This window comes from Ochotona curzoniae, unplaced genomic scaffold (genome assembly GCF_017591425.1).
Source record: "Ochotona curzoniae isolate NIBS_2020 unplaced genomic scaffold, NIBS_Ocur_1.0 contig_2688, whole genome shotgun sequence".
Lineage (NCBI taxonomy): Eukaryota > Metazoa > Chordata > Mammalia > Lagomorpha > Ochotonidae > Ochotona > Ochotona curzoniae.
In genome coordinates, this window is record NW_024465553.1 from 8770949 (window position 1) to 8785867 (window position 14919).

At 41.6% G+C, this 14919-nt stretch overlaps 1 protein-coding gene across 3 annotated transcripts in view; it reads left to right on the forward strand.

The window, feature by feature from the left end:
- Positions 1–14919, forward strand: part of EML5 (EMAP like 5) — a 92136-nt gene that overhangs the window by 29948 nt on the left and 47269 nt on the right. For all 3 annotated transcript variants that reach the window (XM_040975191.1, XM_040975192.1, XM_040975189.1), the window contains 8 exons: positions 4415–4552; positions 5983–6239; positions 7694–7906; positions 9946–10113; positions 11017–11123; positions 11503–11621; positions 13289–13475; positions 14303–14408. In XM_040975191.1, coding sequence (XP_040831125.1) covers positions 4415–4552; positions 5983–6239; positions 7694–7906; positions 9946–10113; positions 11017–11123; positions 11503–11621; positions 13289–13475; positions 14303–14408 — 1295 coding nt within the window. The remainder of the gene's footprint in view (positions 1–4414; positions 4553–5982; positions 6240–7693; positions 7907–9945; positions 10114–11016; positions 11124–11502; positions 11622–13288; positions 13476–14302; positions 14409–14919) is intronic.

Below are 14919 nucleotides of genomic sequence, written 5' to 3' on the forward strand. Positions count from 1 at the left end.
CATGGTATATTTTTAAAATATAAACAGCTATTGGTATGTAAATTAGTGTTTTGAAATTTTTTCTCCACTATTTCTATTGATATTTTTAGACATTTCCCACCTCATGTGGTCTTAACTGTGAAGTTAGATACCACAGATAACTGTGCATCTGTAACACATGTCGTTGTAGAACAAACATGGCAATATTTAGGAATTTTTACCCTGAAATATTTTTTTTCATCCCTTTGGGACAGGATTATCCTGTTGACAGTGCATGGCTTGAATCTATTAAGCTTGTATCTATTCAAATTTTGGGCTCACTGAGTCCTGCACATTCTGGCATCCTGTATGGGCACAAATTCATGTCCCAGCTACTCCACTTCCCATCCAGCTCCCTGCCTGTGGCCTGGAAGGGCAGTGGAGAGGATGGCCCAAGGCCGCGAAAGACCTGGAAGAAGCTCCTGGCTCCTGGCTTCAGATTGGCTTAGTCTAGCCTTTGTGGCCGCTTGGGGAGTGAATCAGCAGATGCTAGATCTGTCTCTCCTCCTCTTTGCAAATCTGCCTTTCCAAGATAAAAATCAATCAATCTTAGAGTTTCATATTTTGATATTTAATTTTTATCCTTTAGTACTCATGTGGCAGTGATCATCTCTCTCTAATTTCTCCTCATCAACTATTTGATCATCCTGAATACAATTTGTATAGGCAAGATAGAAAAGTACTGCTTCCCCCATAATGAAAATAATTATTCTCTAGAATTGCTTCCATAAACTGCCCACATTTCTGCCATTTTTTCTGTATCATTTTCTTTTTCTCCCTTTTTTTTTAAAGATTTATTTTTATTAGAAAGGCGGATAGACAGAGAGGAGAGACAGAGGAAGATCTTCCGTCCGATGATTCACTCCCCAAGTGAGCGCAACGGCCGATGCTATGCCAGCCCGAAGCCAGGAGCCTCTTCCGGGTCTCCCACACGGGTGCAGGGTCCCAAAGCTTTGGGCCGTCCTCGACTGCTTTCCTGGGCCACAGGCAGGGAGCTGGAAGGGAAGCGGGGCTGCCGGGATTAGAACCGGCGCCCATATGGGATCCCGGGCATGCAAGGCGAGGACCTTAACCACTGTGCCACCGCGCTGGGCCCTTTTTTCTCCCTTTTTAAGCAACGTGTTCTTTTTTTTTTTTAATCAACCTTTTGTGAGAGTTGTAAGTAATTTCACTGAATCTCCCGTGCACACAGTTCTCAAAAATGTAAGCTTTTTCCTTGTTGTGTTTGCCTCCATCCGTCGCAACGCATATTAACAGACTCCAGTTTGAATCGGAAGAAGTTGGTGTTGTGTCAGGGTTTTTGAAAATACTTGTCATTGTGTGCAGAGGAGTCGGTCACCTCAGACTTTGATGCCTCGAGTGAACAACTACTGGCTCAGCAGTGTTTGCTGACTCAAGATTCAAAGAAAGCTTGTCAATAATGGCGGCGGTGGTGTAACGGTGCGCATAGCTGCCTTCCGAAGAAAACTAGTCAAAATTCAGTCTTGTTCCAAATAGTCTCAGGTTGTTCTCACTGAAAGGTGAATAATTTTGAACTTGCTCAGCTGCTGCAACCAGGATGATTGGTTCATTCACCACTAATAAACGCCTCTCCTTCCTTGGCTTGGTTAACAAACTAGTCACTCGGAACTCTGCTTTCTTTGCAGTCTCCGTCTAGTGTTTGAATATGTGAAGGAATTCTGTGCTGAGATATTCTATCAGATTTTCTAATCTTTGTAGCCATTGATTTCCATGATTGGAAACACTGTGATGAACTGTAATGTGGACATGTGCTTGTATCTGACCACTGCCACAGTGTCCCTGCACGACAGGTCACAGTGCCTTCCCATCCATTTGATAGCAATACAGCCCTCATGCCACTGCGCCTTAAAAATGCACTGTGAGTTCACTTTCCTAATTTCCTTCTTGCTGTAACATAATGGGCAGGTGTTGGCAGTAGGTGGTAAAATGCCACCATGTTAGGACTCACAGCCGTGGGAATTCCAACTCCTATTGTGTGGCTACCCTTGGCAGTGCCCTAGGAGACAGGGCGAAGTGGTGTGTCTCGTGGGTTTCTTGCACTGTCGCTGCTTCTGGAGAGCGTCACAGAGGCAATGCAGAAGCACACCAACATGCCGTTTTTGTAAAATTGGACTCAGGCACCTTTTTACTCAGACACAGGGACATTTTTTTACTCATAAAAAAATATGAATTTCATACTTTTTAATCCTTAGAAGCTGTAAAAACTATTCTTAGGGCTCAGACTGTACAGAAAGAAGCAGCAGGAAGCCTGCTGAGGCTGGTGGGCCGTGGTTTATGAACCCCTGTGGCAGAGCGCAGGAAGTCTTCAGTTGATATATCGGTTTTTGTTTTTATTGGAAAGTCAGATATACAGAGAGGAGGAGAGATGACTCACTTCCCAAGCAGCCGGATTGGCGAGTACAGGGTCCCAAGGCTTTGGGTCGTCCTCAACTGCTTTCCCAGGCCACAAGCAGGGAGCTGGATGGGAAGCGGGGCTGCTGGGATTAGAACCAACACCCATATGGGATCCCGGCACGGCACATTCAAGGTGAGGACTTTAGTCATCAGCTACCATGCTGGGCCGGATATATTGTTGCTGACATTCGGACTCTGGAAGCTTTCCTAGGAAATGAAGAAAAGGACAAAGATGCCCTCTTGGAGCATTCTGTTCCACTCTCAGATAAGTCTTGTGGACACAGTAAGACCCAAAAATGCAAACACATGGATAGAGGAAGAGGAGGGTTGGAAAGAGCAGCTGGCATTCACAGGTGATCTAATTACGTGTGTAGAAAAAATCCAGGGGAAAATACAGACACGTTGTTGGCTTTGCAGAGAGGATATGCACATTTCCTGGCATGAAACTCCTATGCAAAATCCAATTTGCCTGTCACATAACCATCAGATTTTAAAAAATTATCCTTGAAAACGAATACTGCTATAAAACATTGAGAAAATCTACTTTGTTTTGCTGTTCCTTTTCTAAGCACTTGAGGTAGGTGGCTGTTTACTAAATTACAGTGTTCATTAAAATTTATGCACTTTCCAAAAACTGCTTTAGAGCCATTTCAGCTACATTCCACAAATTTTGATGTGAAGCATTTTTTTCTGACTTCAAAATATTAACTGATGTTCATTAGGATTTGTATTTATCCTTTAAATTATTTAAAAGCGTAAAAGATTAATTTTTAAGCACTGAGTATTTTCTGGTTATCTTCTCTTTTTTTGTATTTTGTATTTTCCGTGATGTAAGTTTGTAGTTGTAGGGATTCCCGGCTCCACCTCTTCTTCCTCCCTCCCCATCCTCGCCACCCCCTCATGTTCCCCGTGTTGTTACAATGGTGTAGTCCTTCAACAAGTCCATTCTTGTTTAAGTGTATCCAGGCCTCGTAGATATCGGCAGTGGGGGAACATCTGGTGTGTCAAGGTGTGTCTAACAGGTTCTTTGGGCGTCACCCTCCTATCTGGAAATAGAGATGTACCTACAGTGGCTCTTCACTTCCCACTATGCTAGCCTCCCTTACACAGTTCTTCTGTGAGAATATATGTAAATACTTGTTTACCTGTATATCCATTTGTTTTGTATTTTACAGAAATGTTGCCTTATAACAGAACATGATATTTGTCCTTTTGTGACTGGCTTATTGCACTGAACATAAGCAAATTATAGAATTTGGGGGGGAATTTTTAACATTGCAGTCTGGAGTGGATTCTGACTTTTGATAGTTCATCTGTTCTGTTATTTCTAAATGAAAAGGACTGTGTTAGTGTTAAGAATATACACATGCAGGTTTCTTTTTTGGTGAGGTCAGAGATCATGCACCTAAAATGACAGCTTTGAAAAGTTGATGTCATTTCATTGTCTTGAAAACAAAATATTCTATCAATCTCTGCCATTTTAAGCATGAACAACAATCCTGTTTTCATAGGTAAGCATTCGTTCTCACAAAGCATACTGTTTAAAACATCTAGCAGCAGACATGTGGCACAGCTGTGAAGCCACTGTTTATGACACCTGCATTCCACATCGGGGTACCAGTTCACGTCCTGGCTGTTCCACTTCCTGTCCAGCTTCTCGCTGGTGTTCCTGGGAAGCAATGGATGATGGCTCAAGTTCTTGAGTCCTTGCCACTCACATGGAAGACCCAGATGAAATTCCTGGCTCCTGGTTCTTACCTGGTCCAACTCCAACCGTTGCACCAGTTGGGGAGGGAACGAGCAGATGAAAAATCTTTTCTCTCTTGTTCTCTTCTTCTGTTTTGTTTTTTCTTTTTTTTTTTTCTGTCACCTTGCCTTTCATTTTATCTTAAATTATTTCAACTAAAATCTTCTTACACTGTCAGCATTTCTTACAGTATGCACCAACGAACCTTTCTTTTTCATTTTTAAAATGTTGCAGGATTTGGAGCTTGGTAGACCATGCATTGATAGCCAGGTGTAATATGGAAGAACCGATTCGTTGCGCAGCTGTCAATGTGGATGGAATCCATCTTGCCCTTGGAATGAAGGATGGCTCATTCACTGTGCTCAGAGTAAGGTAGGGCACCAAGGCGGTCATTTTCTGCACAGTAAGACTCGTTGTTAACTATTGATCCTTTTGTCCTCTTATTTATATGTGTGTATGTTAGGTATTCGTTGCATTAAGTATAAATGCTTTCCAGAGACCTGAGAAAAGCTTCTGGCCTGGCTGGCCTAGATCCAGCTGTTGTGCCCAACTGGGAAGGGAACCAAGGAATGGAAGCTCCTGTTCGCCCTCTTCCCTCCTCTTCCTCTCTCTAACGCTTTCAAATAAGTAAAACACTCATATGGAATCAAAGTAAAACATGTGAATATTTTTAAATAGGAGGCAACTATATACTTACTTGTATGGAGTTTCTGATTTAGTTCTGTCTTGTTATGACTCCCAAAGCCTGAAGATGCATGCATTCATTCATTCTATTAAGTGCCTAGGAAGGCTTCCTGATAGCGAAGAGCTGCTTAAGCAGGGCTAATCAAGGTGAGGTTACAGTAAGGTTTCCCCTCAAGATATGGAGTAGGCTCAGCTGTAAATACATTAAAATAATTTCAGACTTGAGCCAGCGCCTAGCCGTTTGCTTCCGAACACTTGACACTTTTCACCCCTGTGTCATAACAACCATGAAAGGGTCGTTTAGCATTGCCCTGGTCAATTGCACGTTGGTTTAAGTCTTGGTGTCCATTGTAATTGTTCTCCACACCAAAGGATTTTTTGGCTGCCCTCCTCCAATGAAGCCTATTAACACATGCTCAGTATGTCCACATATCCTCTAATAAACCTACCCTCTCCTGTTGTCACACATCTGTACCTTCTCTCTGTTTCAAGGAAAATTTTCCAAGAACTTTGTGTCCCATAAACTTTACAAGTTCAAACGTCATTCCAATATGGCTTTTGCTTTCCACTTCATATTGAAAAATCCTCATTAATGGTACTCTAAGCATTAAAAGTTGGCAGATGTTTTTCTTTTCCCCTCTAATTTGATTCCCTGTTGAGCGCTTGTTGTTTCTCAAAACCTCTCTGCTGGTGCTGGTTCAAGTCCGGGCTGCTCCACTTCCAGTCCAGCTCCCTGGTCTTGTGCCTGGGAAAGCAGTGAAGGATGGCCCCAACGGACTGGACTTGTGCTGCCCACATGAGACTCGAATGAAGCTGCTGGCTTCTTCCTGGCCCAGCACTAGCCCTTGTGGCCATGGGAGAGCAAACCACAGGATGGAAGATCTCTCCCTGACTTTCCAAATAAACCTTTGAAAAATAATGATTTAGGAGCTGAATGTCAGCATTTCTCATCTATGCCTGGCACTTCTTGACCTCGTAAGTTTCTGCTAAGCAAAAATAATTGTTCTGGTCTTACATTTCTCTCTGTTTTTAAACACTTGATCATAGCCTCACATTTGAAAACCAAATCCTGATGTGCTTTTGCTCATCCAATGTCATTTTTTTTTTCTTTTCCACAGAGATATGACAGAAGTTGTACATGTTAAAGACAGAAAAGAGGCCATTCACGAGTTGAAATATTCGCCCGACGGGGCTTACCTTGCTGTCGGATGCAATGACAGCTCAGTTGACGTTTACGGGGTCGCTCAGCGCTACAAGAAAGTGGGTGAATGTGCTGGCTCCCTGAGCCTGATTACTCACATGGACTGGTCCTCGGACAGCAGGTATCTACAGACGAATGATGGAACCGGGAAAAGGCTCTTTTACAGAATGCCAGGTAAAAATTTCCAGTAAATAAATGACTTACCAATTTTATAGTTTCAATTCTGGACAGTATGTTGGAATTCCACCAGAGTGGTGCATATTATATGTAATTTTAAGAAGCCAAAGGAGATATGAGTAGATGTCTTGGGCACAGTGGTCTTCAAGTGTGCCCTACTAAGATTCTTTTGGGTTTTATTCCTCAGTTTTATTGAGATACGGTTGACGTCTAAGACTTGTATCTTTAAAATACAATGTTTCGCTTGGATAAGCATGGTGAAATAATTGTCCTATCTATCCAGCTACTTACCACGTTCTGTGCCACGCACGGGTATTGTTCCATGTATGTGTACTTAGAATATTGAAGATCTACTGCCCTAGCAAATTGTAAGCAGACCCATGGAATAATGCAGTATCATTAATTATAGTTAATATGTTGTGTGATGGCCCTTTAGAATTTATTCATTCATCATTATTTCTAATTGAGACTTTGTACTGTTTGACCAACATCCCCTGTGATTCTCATACCTTTCCACTTGGCAACCACCTAATAAATCCTTTTGGTTCTTAATTAAAGCTGCTTTTCTTGGCGATTTTAAGACATTTACTTTTATATTAAATTTAATAGCTTTTGAATGGTAAATCACCAAGTCCCAGTGGATATTGGTCAGAATGCCATTTCTGTGGATGGACTTATGAAGTAAATATAATTGCTACAAATTGTGTGAGCATAAATTTTTGTGGTTACCTCAAATTTTGAAAATATTAATGATATAACTGATACCCTAAGTTTGTAACAGTCCTCATTGAAGAATTTTTAAAGAAATAGAAATAGAATCTTCAAAATATTGCCTGTTAATCCTTTATTTAACACGAGGCTTAGTGACCTAGTCACTAACTTCCAGTTAAGGTGTTTCATCAGACCGGCTGTAGAATTCAACTAAATCACTTCCCCCAGAGTTTGTTTGTTTGGTTATGAACAGTCCATATGTAAGGAAGGTTGACTAAAGTCCTCTTACCTGATATAGTGCTGTACACTAATCCTTCCTTCCTGGGCTTTTTCTATTCTCTTTCTTCTTAATATATATCTTAGGTTTCTTTTTAATAAATACCCGATCCTGATATGCCATTTTCTCATAGCTGCTTCTTTTTCTTGTAACTTACCAGTTTATGACTCATCTGTGTCATTATTTTAATAGGATTCAGTAGAGGATTTCATCCTCTCCATGGGTGAAGTTGCCAGCTGAATCATATTCAAATCTCTGTGTGTGTCTCAACAATATAATTTTCAGTAGTGGTCTTTCTCTTTAATTCCTCATAGTTGATTTTCTCTTATCAAAAATTATCTACCTAGTTACTTTTACTCTTTTAACTGGGATGGGAAAACTTAAAATTTCAGAGTTGACTGCATTATCAGTTAACTTTGAACAAAAAAGAGTAAAGTTCTTAAGACTCTGCTTTTATTTTTAGGCGGGAAGGAAGTGTCGAGCAAAGAAGAAATCAAAGGTGTCCACTGGGCTTCATGGACATGTGTCTCTGGCCTTGAAGTGAATGGGATTTGGCCCAAGTATTCAGACCTCAACGATATAAATTCAGTAGATGGAAATTATATCGGTCAAGTTTTAGTTACAGCTGACGACTATGGAATAGTGAAGTTATTTCGATATCCATGTTTAAGAAAAGGTATCTTTTTTTTTTCAGAATATTACTAAGTAACCTCTCTTTAAAAAAGACTTATAGAAAATTAGTTATGAGACAAATAAGGGATTTAGTATTTTTAAAAATATACGCTGATTGTTGAAGGGCCTTCTGTTGCTCATTCAAAGCTTATTTTCACATCTTTGACAGTGCAATTTTTACTAAAAATTATTTTTTAAATTCATTATTGTGAGTAAGCCATACCTCTGTTTTTAAGGAAGTGTTCTTCCTACTTCCTCCTAAGCCGCTTCCCAAGTCGGACTGCAGTGGTTCCCTCATGTCTTGTCACCTTTAGTCATTTACTTGTTGACTGTGTACCTTTAGGAGACATTTTTCTTATGTCTTTTTCTCAGGAATTCTGAGAAAATAGTCCCCTTTTCAAACTTAGGCCACAATTTGGAACTTACTAGTTTCTTGGTGAGTTTTCAAGTGTCAGGATGTCTTTGTTCAAATCTTTAGTACACATTTTTTTTGACCCTTGATTATATTCAATAACAGGTGTAAAAAAAGTCTTACCATTTGCTATTTTCTATATATTTTATATATCACCTCTTTTTCCCTTGAACTCTTTTAAAATGATATTCTGTTCATAGCTGGGAATAATTAGATGAAATGCCACATAAGTAATCTTTCATCTAATTCATGCTTTATTTCATAAAATGTCCCAACTTTAAATCCACAATGAAACAGTTAAGAATAGACAATCAGTAATGAGGAACATATAAATGGAGATACTAAATTAAAATGAGATTTAAAGCGACAATAGTCACACTCCAGATTTGAGTCTGAAATTCCTGTAAACCAAAACTAAAGCAGGATACAAAATCATTTTTTTTATTGTAAATACAAAAAAATAAAGCGTACTATTTGGGAACATCAGTTTCTTGGGATGCTTAATTTTTGAAGAATTCCTTCGTAGGGAATTGGTTTTATATGAGGTGTGGTGTGTATTTCTAGTGCATCAACATTTGTCTTTTTTTTTTTTAAGGCAGAGATGCAGAGAATGGGAGGGATGGAATGGGAGACAGATGCTTAATCTACGGGTTCATTCCCCAGTGGCCCTTCGGCCTCAGCATGGGCCAGCCGTCCTCTGCTGCTTTCCCAGGCACGTTGGCAGGGAACTGGAACAGCTGGGACTCAAACGGGTGCCCACATGGGATGGAACATCAGATAAACATAAGCTGGAAGATGCTCAATAGAAGATCTGTATTAAGACAATAGCCATGAAGTACATTGTAGGGGAATTGGGCATTTTTAAAAATTTCAATTGATATGGTGTTTTGCATTGACTTTTTACAAAAATATATATTTATATTTATTGGAAAGAAAAATATAGAGCAGAGATTGATATTTTCTATCCATTGGTTCAAATCCCACTCCCGATTGCCTGCAACAGCTGGGGCTAGGCCAGGTTGAAGTCAGGAGCCAGGATTCTATCTAGGTCTCCCCTAGAGTTGGCAGGCACCCCAGGGCTTGGACAGCTGCTACCTCGCAGCTACATCAGCAGGAAGCCCAGTCAGAAGCAGAAGCCAGAACTCAAGCGAGGCCCTCTAGTGTTGGCTGTTGGTATTGCCGGTGGCTGTGCCACAATGTCTGCTCATAGAACCAAGCTTGCTTTCCTGGCTTAAATTCCGTCTGGTTATGTTAAATAATGCTGGATTTTGAAAGGCTCCTGTAGCTACTTGCTTTGAGACCGGTGAGAGTGGAGATGATGGGCCGAGTCCTTTAAACATCACTTGAGGCCAGAGGCCTTCGGCCTGAGCATTCAAACGTCTCAATGTGAAGACCGGTGACTGCTGGGTTTTTCTGGAAGTGGTCAGATAATGAGGCATCAGCAGAGGGAGCCTTTGCATCCCCTGATATCAACTCATTCATTAGTAGATTCAACGTTTTTTAAATGCAGGTTTTTCCCATGTGATCACAGTTAATACAATGGAAGGATGCCACCATGGTTCTTGTGTGGAGATTCTTATTTGAAGTGGGTTTTTTTTAAAAATCTATTTAAACATCTGTTTTGGTTATAGGGGCCAAGTTCAGAAAATACAGTGGCCATTCTGCTCATGTGACTAACGTCAGGTGGTCACATGACTATCAGTGGGTTATTTCTATTGGTGGAGCGGATCACTCTGTTTTTCAATGGAAGTTTATTCCTGAAAGAAAGCTGAAAGAGGCTGTTCACATCGCACCCCAAGGTGAGTACTGCACGTGGCCTCAGCAGCCTCCCCACCAAATAACTCTTCAGTGACCCCAGTAGAACGCTTTCACTATGAAAGTGTTGTCTAGTCTCGCAAATCAACAGCATAGTTTTTTTTTGTATAAAGTTTAATTTTCATAATTAACACATTTGATTAGGGTGCGGAGGTCAAGGGCTAGAGGAAGGTGGGTGAGACCATTGCTTTTACATTCTCCTTTCTTCTTCCCGTATCTGGGGGGAGGGGAGAGATAAGGGGAGAAGCCACACCCAGCCTCCCAACCATCCCAGGGTCCCGGATGTGGGGCACGCTCCGAGGGCGCTGCTCAAGTGGTTCTGATACTTCAGCAGTTCTGTATTGCTGCTGGTCTTGTCACTCCGGTCAGCAGAAACTTCAAATTAAAGATATCACAGGGCCTGAAATAGATTAAAAAATGCAACCAAATTACTCTATCAAATGATAAGGTGAAGAAACAGCCGTGTTAGCAAAGCAAGCATTTAACATATCCACTGGAAGAGGGGTGGCTAGGTTCAGCTATATGCTTTTTGAGACCAAACCAAAACAAATGTGTGATGTCAGCTTATCTGTGACATGTAGCATCTCTTAGTGACTTTTCATGGTAACTCTAGGTTATACCCGCTGACACCTGCACAGTTAGCTTTGGTGTGGCGGTCATTCGGGAGCGGGTGAAGGGGTGGGAAGGAGCTGTTTGCAGTGGGAGGAGAGGACCGTTATCTGTGGTGCAGCATGGGACTCCCCCCGTGTCGCTTGGTGAGGTAATGCCAGCTGGTGCTTGTATGGCTCGTCTCATTTGACAGCGCGGGCTGCCGCCCGTCAGTTTTACAGTGCTGTGTTGAAAATGTCTTCCCCCTGAACAAGTAACATGTCGTTCTGAAATTCCAGAGAGCCTGGCTGATTCCAACAGCGATGAGTCGGATTCCGATCTGTCTGATGCTCCAGAGCTGGATTCTGAGATCGAGCAGGAGACACAGCTCACCTACCGGCGGCAGGTGAGCTCCGTGACCACACAGCTTCCCCTGCAAAGGCCAGTCACTGCTTCGTTACTGCCCTCTGCGATTTTAGTTTCCTGGACTTTTATAGTGTATTTCTGTGAAATGTGCTTTATATTGAACACAGGATATAGGTCTGTTTTGTTTCCTAAGAGGTTTTTGTCACAGTACATTCTTAACTCTCTTGGAAGTACACACGTCTTGGAATACTTAACATGCATTTGTCAGTGCGACAGATGGAAAATGTGAATTTGTTCTTTTTCACGAGTATTTACGTGTGAGACAGTTGTTAAAGGCCAACAGTAACCACCATGTCGGGATACATGAATGCCTTTGTTGATGTTTGTGCTAAGATTCCTGCTTCTGTGCCTTTGTAAAGGTTTACAAAGAAGATCTACCTCAGCTTAAGGAGCAGTGCAGAGAGAAGCAGAGGGGTATGGCCTCCAAAAGGAGAGTGCGGGCTCCGGGGAGCAGCATCCGGTTACACTTTGTCCACGGGTATGACACCCCTGTTCTTCACTCAGACATTTGAATTTTGGCTGTGTGAGCCTGGGCCTCTCCCTGCCCCTCTTTGCCTGTGTGTAACACGAAGCAGAGAGCGCCTGTCACGCAGGACGAGAAGCGACGTTGATAAGGCAGTGGCTTTCAGTCTTGCCTGGCGTGTGATAAGACTAAATAACTGTCTGCTAAATGAAATTAAAAATCGTTTTATTAAAATTTAGTGTTAGCGAGACATACCTCTTCTCTTTAAACAAATGCAACTCAATAAAGTTAAGAAATAAACATCTCTACAAAGTATGTCTAACGTGGAACGATGCTCTGGCTTCGTTGCACCTGAGCGTTTGGCCTTGGTGCTGTGTGTCTGTGAAATCCAGTTTCAGGATTCTCTCAGAACACCTGCCGATCCAGCTGTGCGTCTGCACGTGGCAGCTGGTGCACTCTGTCCTTCCTCATCTGGCGCTCTTTTTCTTACATGATAATGTTTTTAAAAGATTTGAAAAATAATTATTCGGTAAAAGTGTTTTTCTATAGCGTTAAAATAGGCAATGTTTCTAATACAGCTGTGTGTTATAATTGCATTGTGTAAATTTATTTGTTTGAAACAGGGACAGAAGGAAAGAGAGGTCTCCTGTCTGCTGTTGGCTCCCCACAGAGGGTCAGGGCTGCAGTGGTCAGGGAAGGGCCAGGGCTGAAGCCAGGACCCTGGGGCTCCAAAGGGGTTCCTACGAGGGTAGCAGGGCCTCAGATCCATGGCATATTAAAGCAGGTAGGAAGATTGGAAATGGAGCAAACCAGACTGATGGTTAGATACAAAATGTCAACATCACAAAAGGCAGCTTATCGCACTAATCCACGGTGCCAACACCAAATCCTGTTTCTTTGAAGTGTAAGCAAAGTTTCTGTGAATGAAATTATATTGGCTAGTTTAGCCAGATTGAGGGTGGGAGTGTGTCACCGGTCATTAGAGCACCAGTTGGACACCAGATCTCATGCTGGAGCACCTGCGTTCAAGTCCCAGGTCGGCTCCTGGGCCGCCTTTGGTTGAGCCCCCAGCTCCTGGCTTCAGTCGGCCACAGCCGCACACACTGTGGGCGTCTAAGAAGTGAGCTGGTGCAGAGAGAACCACCTCTCTAACTCATAACTAAAGTAACTTTTAAAAATTACTAAAGATTTGGCTACTTTTCAAGCATACTTACAAAATATTTTAAAAATATTGGTTGGGCTTATTTTTGGAATATAAATATTTATTGTTTAAAGTATGTTTAAAAGAATAATTTGAAAATAAAACTTCCACCTGTCCCAGGTGCTGTTCCCCGTTACACAAGCAGTCATGTCTCCGAGTTTCAGAAATATGTATGCATGTCAAAGTGCAAATCCGTTTGCTCCTCTAATTTATAGAAAAGCAACAATTTTTATACAAGTTAATAGATTTAATGTAAACAGTATTCTGTTGCATCTTTCTGTGTCTGTTTCGCTCAGCACAGTCATCTGGGTTTACTTACACGTAATCAGATCAGTTCATAAAAGCGTGTGGGACCTGAGGCTGTGGAATTTTCTGTTGTCCAACATCCTGTAAAACTAGAAGGACACATCCAAAAGGCTACCTGTTTCTCTGTGTATCCTGTATTGATCGGATACGCTCAGTGATCTGTTTTATGTATTAGTTACAGAGGTTACGACTGCCGAAGTAATCTGTTTTACACCCAAATCGGTGAGATTGTGTACCACGTGGCGGCAGTGGGTGTCATTTACAACCGGCAGCAGAACACGCAGCGGTTTTACCTAGGGCACGATGACGACATCCTCTGCCTGGCTCTCCATCCTCTCAAGGACTACGTGGCCACGGGCCAGGTAGGTTTCTCTGAAAGACGAGTTGTTCGAGTTGAAAGTTGGATCGCCTGCTTGGATCTGTAAGAAGCATCTTCAGGAAGTTCACGGGAAACCTGTATTACGAAAAAATGCATAACATTAAGCATATTTTGTACCATAACCTGATATTTTAATTTCCATTTTCCACAAACTTTTTGAAATTCACTCATTCAGTGCATCCGTGTTTGGGTGTGTATAGACCTATGTAAGCCGTGCTCTGGGAAATGAAAAATAGAAAATTTTAAATGGTATGTATATATTAAAGACAAAATTTACCCCCAACTCTTATTTCTTACGGCTTTATTGTTTTTAGTTATTATTTTAATCTGAATTTGGAAGTGAGGGGTTTTTCTCCATCAGAGCATTAATTTTTTTTTGAAACTGTAGTGAAAATGAACCCATTCATAGTTACCAAAGCAGGTAGTACGGGTGTTAACACGGGGAGGATGCTCAAGTGATACCACACTCCGAGGACACCTGCAGCGAAGGGCCAGGTCTCCTGGCGCAAGCCCGTGGTCAGTGTCTTGTCTTGTTACATACGTGTTTAATTCTCGCCTTGAGCCTGTGACAGTAAAATGGCCTCCTCCGTTTTACAAATGAAGCTCAGGTTAGAGAGATGAACGTGTTCCATTTGGCCCAGTCATGGCTGTGGGTGTTTGGGGAGTGAATCAGCAGATGGAAAAGCTTGCATATTCATTACGAAATGAGATGAAAATCAACTAGAAAATAATACATTTTACCTTATAGAAACTTATTAAGTCTCCTGTCATTTTAACAGAAATAAAAATAACGAATTGTTTTTATTTTAGGTAGGTAGGGATCCCTCGATACACATATGGGACACGGAGACCATTAAGCCATTGTCAGTCCTAAAGGGCTACCACCAGTATGGGGTCTGTGCTGTGGACTTCTCAGGTAAGGCCATTTCCCATCCCGGTATGATGCATACGGGAGCCACTCGCTGCTCCGACATGACCCGTGACATCCAGTACATGTGCGTACTGCCATCCCACTGAAACAAGCTATGAGACTATGAATCTTCTGGCTAGTCAATACTCATATTGAATATAATTTTTATTTTAAAAATATGTCATAAAATGGGCCATTTTATGATCGCTTTTTTCTTGTGGCTGAAGCAATCACAGTCAGGAACAACAAACTGAGTGGCAAACTAAGGAAGTCTATAAGAGAAATAGCACAGTAGCAGTACTGAAGCTTACAAGAAGTGTCAGAGTGGGAAGTATTTTCTGTGGTCTCAACCTTCACAGCCTACAGATGTCTTATTTACCTGTCAGCATGCCTCATTAGTTATCTTAATGATTTGTCTAATATATTCATTACTTGTTGCCTGGTATAAGTAACAACCAGAATGACTAATGCTCACTAGAAGAGTCATATCAATAACGATATATTTCTCTAACTTACA